This window comes from Protobothrops mucrosquamatus, unplaced genomic scaffold, assembly GCF_001527695.2.
Source record: "Protobothrops mucrosquamatus isolate PMUCROS unplaced genomic scaffold, P.Mucros_1.0 scaffold1893, whole genome shotgun sequence".
NCBI lineage: Eukaryota > Metazoa > Chordata > Lepidosauria > Squamata > Viperidae > Protobothrops > Protobothrops mucrosquamatus.
In genome coordinates, this window is record NW_015388019.1 from 175,474 (window position 1) to 183,506 (window position 8,033).

At 40.1% G+C, this 8,033-nt stretch overlaps 1 protein-coding gene across 2 annotated transcripts in view; it reads left to right on the plus strand.

Moving 5' to 3' along the window:
- Positions 1-7,810, plus strand: part of LOC107294282 (ssu-2 homolog) — a gene marked incomplete at its 3' end in the record, with an annotated part of 31,689 nt that extends 23,879 nt beyond the window's left edge. For both annotated transcript variants that reach the window (XM_015823505.1, XM_015823506.1), the window contains 3 exon segments: positions 4,922-5,014; positions 6,384-6,489; positions 7,703-7,810. In XM_015823505.1, coding sequence (XP_015678991.1) covers positions 4,922-5,014; positions 6,384-6,489; positions 7,703-7,810 — 307 coding nt within the window.
- Positions 7,811-8,033: the final 223 nt, after the last annotated feature.

Genomic DNA, 8,033 nt, shown 5'->3' on the forward strand with positions numbered 1-8,033 from the left:
AGCTCCCGCAATATCTGAAGGCAAACTTTTTCATTGGTTGATTGTTGCTACATACTGATTACTATTGCTATGTGAGGCAACATATAACTTCATTTTGTGCAGCTGCCTCATCCCCAATCACTGAAGCACCACTTTATCTTGGTGGCTCCAGTTGAAAACCCTGAAGTGGGCCACATCACCTGGCTGCTTTGCTTCAGCAGAGCTGAATTCTCTGCATGTGCAGACATTTGGTACATACTGTCTAGAACGGGTAGGCAACCATGGCTCTTTTATGACTGTGGACTTCAATTCCCAGAATTCCTGAGTCATCATGGCTGGTTCAGGAATTCTGGGTATTGAAGTCCACAAGTCATAAAAGAGCCAAGGTTGCCTACCCCTGGTCTAGAAGGAGAGGTTGCATTGCTCTGTGGAACTGTATTGGAGAAGCCTCATTCAAAGCAACAAGTCCTTACAAGTCTTTGCATGGACCTCCTGAGTAGACATGCATGCAAAACAGGTTATTTGCCTGTCACATCATTATGTGGACAAGCAGCTTCCTGGTTTCAGATCTCACTCTTAATTTGAACTTACTAAGACTGCCTAATAGACTTTAGGTGCAAAATAAGAGGAAGCATAATTTTGAATTTCCTTGGAGAAATGAGAACACGTTTTAGGGAAATAGCATACAAAAGTGCAATAGAAATGCTAATGTTATTTTTATTGAAAGAACCGGAATCCTGTGCTAATTGAAATGAAGTTTGAAAAGCAGCCCTCATTTTGATATGCAGCTGTCTGAGAAACCAGAAAGGGAAAAATAAGTCTGTTTTGTTTTGCTCTGCATTTCAAAGAAATATTTGGTGACTTTCCAGATCAGCGTGGAAATTGAATATATCTCAAGTGAATCAAGAAGAGATCCTTGCTTGAATTGTGTGTCTTCTCCAGTTGCAGTATGTTTGGGCCTTATAAACAAGTATGGAAGCCATCATGTGAGCTATGATGAGCAGCCCCTATTGTTCTTTAAAGTTGCACTGGGGTTATCGATGCAGAGCTGGTCTCCATGAGTATAATGCAATTTTCTACAGCCAGAAGTCCTTGCATGTAGATTTGTCCAGTATGAAGGCTTATGGGTTTGTTGGGATCCTTAAAATAAGGGTGTTTTTAGTCTCCCCCCCCCCCCAGTGACACAGGGAGAGAGAAGGACAGCATCTGGACCAGAATTTATGGAATATATAAAGACGACAAATAAATGACATTCTGGAACCTTATGTCATCGGCATACTTATAGTATTTGCTATATAGGATTCCAAAGTGGAACAAAACAGATGGAAAAATATATTTATACAACATATAGGGAGATGTATTTATTTATTAAATTTATATGCCATTCCTCTTGCTAGCCATAGCGACTCTGGGCAGCTTACCATGCAATACAAATAGAAATATTATATATATATATATAAATATAGGAACAATTAAAATGACAAGAATTTGCATGGAGCAAGGGTGATGCTTTCTCTGTCATCTCCATCCTAAAATTTTCCAAATGGGTCCCCATGCCAACTGGCAGGGCCAAGTCTTAAGGCCTTTGGAAACCAGATGCATGCAATTAGACCAGAGGTCCCCAACCCCCGGTCCGTGGATGGGCACCGGGCCACAGCATGCCAGAAACTGGGCCGTGCAAACCAGTGAAGCCCCATCCATGGGATGCAGGCAGCACACAAAACCACGCCCCCTCTGGTCCGCGAAAAAACCTCTCCCCCCCAGAACCGATCCTGGTGCCTAAAAGGTTGGGGGCCTCTGGATTAAACTACACCTCCAGTGGTAAGAGGGGTGGCATGACAGAAAAGATTCCCCAACTGAAATTCCTTGGCTGACAGGGTTCACAGCAGGCCTTTTCTGCTGGAATGTGTTGGGTGGGCCAGTCCCATTGGACAAGACAGTTCTTCAGATAACCTGGCCCCATCCCATAAAGGACTTTAAAGGTGATAACCAACATTTTGACTTGGACCTAGAAGCAGATCTGCAAGCAGTGCAGCTTGAGTAACAATGGTGCTATCTCTGGCACCTCCAGAACTGTCTGCGCCACTGTATTCTGAATCAGTTGTAGCTTCTGAATACTCTTAAAGGGTAGCCTCATGTAGAGCGCATTGCAGTAGTCCAGATAAGAGATGATCAGGGTATGAGTGTCTTAAATGTAGGGCCTCACGATCCAGGAAATGGCACGACTGGCACACAGCATGAAGTTGCACAGAGGTCCTCCTAGCCACGACTGCCATCTGCTCCTCAAGCAGGAGTTGTGAGTCTAGAACAGACATGTCAAACTCGTGACATCATGTGACGTCGTGCAACGTATCGGGACTGTTTTGCCATTGCTGGCAATGAGGTGGGCATGGCTTCCGCGTGACGCGTCTGGCCCGCGGGCCAGCAGTTTGACACCCCTGGTCTCGAAGAAACCCCAGATTGCGCACCGGATCTGTCTGGGGTAGTGTAACCTCGTGCAGAACTAAAGATGATAAACCTCTAGATCCTAATACATGAAAGAAAGATACATAAAAGAAAAAAAGGAAACACCAGCCTTTATCAGAGACCTCTTAAATTTGGGGGTATGCGTGTGTGTGTGTAAGAAAAAGGCTTTTTATATGTAGCACATTAGATTATTAACAAAAACCAATGTGTGCTGTAGTGTCTGTGATGCACTTAGTATCCACTCATCTCCAGGTGTTTTTTTTAAATTAGTAAAATTACATGAAATAGCCTGCCTAATGTTGCATAATTTCTTAGTTCTCTTATGAAACTCATGAGATTTCGGCCAAAGTTAAACTGTTTTCAATTTGATTTAATTTTTCCCATTATTACTGTTTGATACCTGTGATGATATGCAGTATCGCCTGCCCCCCAAAGTCTCCTAATCCCTGAGATTCCCAGTTGGTAACAGTGATCACAGTTAGAAATTCCTGTCTGGAATAGAGTCAATATTTAGTTGTTAACTAAAAGTTTTACTCTAATAGCTACCAGATCCAGCAGATGGCTCCATTGCCCAGCAGAAAAGCTGAACAAAAAGGGAGCTGAATTTATTTAGTTCTTGAATTCCCATAGTTCTACCTATAAAAGAAGAAATTGCTATTATTTTTTAATATCTAAGCCATTAGAAAAAAGAAGTAAGAAGGAACTTAAAATAAATAAACAAAATGATACTTTAGACCAGTGGTGGCGAACCTATGGCACGGGTGCCAGAGGCGGCACTCGGAGCCCTCTCTGTGGGAACACGTGCCGTTGCCCCAGCCTCGCCTCCCCCCACGACCCCCTCCTCACCAGCAGCCCCCCTGGAGGAGAGTTGCCCCTGAGAGTGGCCCACGCGGAGCAGTGCAGCCAAGGACATGGCAGCCAGGCAGTGTAGACAAGACTCTGCCCTCATGCCCCATCATGCACAGTTGATGCTGTGGGGCGCGGGCAGAGGGTGTGGCCACCATGGCACTGCTGGGCTGCCTAGGCAATCTGCAGTGGGCCCTACGGGCAGGCGGGGTTGGGGCGGGAGCAGGGTAGGAGGTGAAGCAGGGGTGGGCCAGTTTTTGGGCGCTCAGTCTCTAAAAGGTTCGCCATCACTGCTTTAGACATTTAAAAGTCTGCTTTTGCCAATTCTTTTTATTTTTCCTGTATTTTGGAGACAGTAAGTAAACTGTCTTATCTTATTACATGCAATTTTTCCCCTTGTCTATCATTCATTTGTGAAACCCAGAGACTTCTAGGCTTCTTGATTCATAAATAAAATTGTGTATCAACTCATTTTATTCCATGTAGCTGCTGGGATTAATTGTAATAAGTTTGTTGCTAGAATAGATGAAGAAATTATTATATTATTATATCATCATCATCATTATTGTTATTGTTGTTATTATTATATTTTTGATCCATATCAAAATGGAATTCTCAGGGTACATTACAAAAGTTATATAAAATTTGAAATACAATAAATAATATTAAATAGTACAGGAAATGCATAATACAAATCACCATCCTATAGTAATGTTGGCAGGTGCTTAACAAAATTGGTTCAGTGCTGAAAATGTACTTTGAAGAGAAAAAAATAGTCAGGAAACTTCAAGTACAAAGACTTATTTCTCTTTCCAAGGATTCAGGGCATTGACCAGGAAATTGATGTAAGGTCACTAAAGTGGTATGATGATTTAGTTGTCAGGCTGCAATTAAGAGATCCTGGTTGAATTCTGCACTCACAGCTCTCTGGATAACTTTGAGCTAAAGGTAATCCTTGACTTACAACAGTTCATTTAGTGAGTGCTCAGAGTTACAACGGCACTGAAAAAAGTGACTTACGACCGTTTTTCACACTTATGGCCTTTGCAGCATCCCCATGGTCACATGATCAAAATTCAGACACTTGGCAACTGACTTGTATTTGAGTCGTTTTGACCTCATTCTATGAAGAAAATTAATTGTAGGCCATCTGAGAGAACAGTATCCTGAGGAAAACATGCTGAAATTGAACAGGCATATCCTTTTCCTGCTTATTTGTGGTGCATTTGGGGGGGAGGAATTTAAATGCAAAACAATTTGTGTTCCTCATAAGAATTCTGTACAGGGGTCTTCCTGCCTCTTTAAAAGCAATCTTTTTGGTTCAGTGGCTCCTCTTAGAATCTAGAAATTAGGAAAAAATATATCTGAAATTGGCAGGGAAAGATGGAAAGAGAAATTAACTTCCTCTAGTGGGCTGGTTAAGTAAATTACTATAGAAGAGAATGGGATGAAACTACATTAAAAGAAATAAACTAAAGTTTCTTTAAGGAAGTGCTAGTGGGTTTTAAGCCAAGGTGTTAAGAACTTCAAAGATTTCTTCTTGTTAGATTTCTCCATCCTTAACTGCTGCATGGATCATGATGTTATTTCCATTCTCTGAAAATGTCTTCTTGTCTCATTTTCTTTATAGGTGCAATGCCTGTTCTGGCTTGGGGACAACTGCTTGTTTAGACTGTGGAGGAACGGGACAGTTGCTGACATACATTGAGCTGCAAGTCGAATGGCAAGTTCTGCCAGCCTATAGACTGAAGAACATTCTCATTCCAGCTTTTTGTTTCTCACAGTGGCCCACAGATTCCTCTGGGAGTTTCCATGTAGGAGACAGAGGCTGTTCTCCATGTCTCTCTTCCTTGCCTAAACTGGTGTTTGGATCCACACTGTTCCCAGCCCTGAAGTAACATGGAGGCATCAAGTCTGGTAGTCTTTGATAGACCTGTCCTGAAAGAACTTTTTGATCCTCTTTCAGAGACATCAAATTTACAAGCCATATTTATGCAGTCTCATTGGTTTATTTATATTTTACGAAGAGAAGAAAAAAGGAGAAATACATAGGAATTACAGGTTATAGATACAATTTAGAAATGTTTCTACAGCAAAATGAAGTAAAATTAAAAGAAGGGAAAAACCATTCCGTTGGAAGAAACATTTCACTTTTATTTTTATATGTCTACTAGGATAAAAAAAATAAAGATTGTTTCACAACAGTTGTAGGTTTTACCACTTTCAAAACTGTTATATTACATTAATAATGTAATATAATGTAATAATAGCCGCCCTGAGTCCGCAAGGAGAAGGGCGGGATATATATATATAAATTTAATAAATAATAATAATTAAACCCGTGCTTTTTTTGTAAAAAAAAAAAAAAAAAAAAAAGGTGCCGGAACTCACACATATCATATAACCCGCCTTGTCTACCCTACAAGGTTCCATCCAAAAAAGGTGCCGGAACTCCGTTCTGGGCATTCTATGACAAAAACTATTACTAAAATAAAAAACAATAGGTTAATTGTGAGCTAACTTAGACTTTGATATCTATGTATCATACATAATCATAGTACAGGTAAAATTGTACTCCATGAACATCTAAGTTAGATTAAAACATAAGGCCTGTTTTTCATGTATGAAGTTATTTGGGCTGTTGATGAATATTCCCGTAATTTAAGCTGTCATTCCTCTAAGGAAGAATTTTAATGTCACCATTTGGAATTTTCTGGAGCCTGTACAAATGCTTGGTGGAAGATCTCCATCTCAAAAATAGTTTTAAATAGTTAAATCTTGAAAATTGGGCTTGCAATCTTTTGTCACTTAACTTGGCAGTATAAGACTAGATTATGGCATTGGCCTGTATTTCAGAGCCACCATTAACCATCATTTTAGAAGCAATGTTGGTTTTTCACTTTATTTTATCTCTTTTTGACATAATACCAAATAATAATGTGCCTGCCTCATTGTTGATATACATTAGAGGCTTCGGCAAGCAATTGACAGTTATTCTTCCTGATAACAGAGTTTTTCTGAATCTGTTTTGCTGTGAAAATAGAGCATGCCCCAAAGGTATTCTTTGTAAATGGTGTTGTTTGCCTTCACAGGAAAAATAATGTATTTGAATATGTGGTGGATGAAAGAACTGGGTTTCCTACTGAACTCTTCAAAGCAGTTAAAGGGAAGAAGCTGTTTGTGGATGAGCAATACATGGTAATGAAATACTTTCGGTAGAAGCGCAGGGCTTACCTTGTGGCAGGACTGAAAAAAGCAATTTGAATGCATGTATTTATGCACTTATGCATGCGTGAATGTATGCATGTGCATGTTGCACAAACACTCGGCAACTTTTAACAATTACAAATGGCACAATATAAATACAAGTAGTCCTCATTTATGACTGGTTGCTTAGAAACTGTTCAAAGTTATAATGGACCCCTCCGAAAAAGTACTTACGACCCGTTTCCAAAATTCTGATGGCAAAAGTTCCTCACCCCCATTACGTGACCGCATTTTAGGAAGTCAGCAACTGGCCCATTTACAACTGTTTGCAGTGTCCCGCAGTTATGTAACCATGATTTATAATTTATAATATTTTTGCTAAAAATTGGCATTTAGTTAAGCTTTTTTTTTTTTTTTTTTTCTTTTTCAAAAATGCTGCAGAGCGAACAATATGTTCACTTAACAAGTGTGGCATTTGCTTAATGATGGCTGGAAAAAAAGGATCATAAAACTGGGTCAGTTATGTGAGGGTGAGCTTATAGGATCACCTGGCCCAGTACCTGGATCAAGAACCAAGTCTTTGAGTCTTTCTTAAAGGCTGGCAGAATCAAGAAATCAGAGAGGAACTCTTTCTTAGAGCAGGGACAGCAGAAGAGAAGAGTGCCTGCTGGATACCATCAGATGATACTGTTTAATTGGTAGGATCTGGATCATGCCAGTCCTGTTGGATCTTGTATGATAGGCTGAAATCATTGCAGTCCCTCAGATATTCAAATACTCAGCTCTGGGCTATGTAGGATATTATGGATGACCACCAGCACCTTGAATTGCACCTGGAAATGTACTGGCAACCAGTGAACTTCACACATTTGTGGTGTTTCATGGATGTATTGAGACACACATATATCTACTTGCACTGCTGTTTTCAGGACTAGCCTTAGCTTTCAAGTAGTCTTCAAGGGCAGCCTTGTAGTCTAAAGTTTTGAAATAAAAGACTGGACTGTAAATGTTTGTTGTACTTGTCTGGGTATAGTACAGAAACTGTTGTACTTGCCTGGCTATAGTACAGAAACTGTTTCAGAGCTGTATCTAGCTCTTATTTTCAGCATTCAGTTAAGTTTCTGTTAGTGTAGGGCAATAACATTACCCATCCATTCTTTTTATTATTCTAGAGTTTTATATCCTAAAAATGTTGTTTTCCTAGGTTTATCCAGTGATAAGCTTCCCTAATAATGCCATTAACCAAGCTTCCCGAAATGCTATTGAACAACATCAAGCTCAATTTGGATCCACGGCACGGATACTGAGACAGGTGAGAGCATTAGAGATTGGCAAAATGCTTTTTGTTAAGGTGGTGATCCACCACAGTACTATGGATTAACTGATTTATATTCCATTCTGATTGCGAATCTAACGGAAAGGAAAATACCATGTTTTCCCAAAAATAAGACCGGGTCTTATTTTAATTTTTTTTTGCTTCCAAAAGAGGCACCAGGTCTTATTTTCAGGGTAGGCCTTACCTCACCTCTGGCACC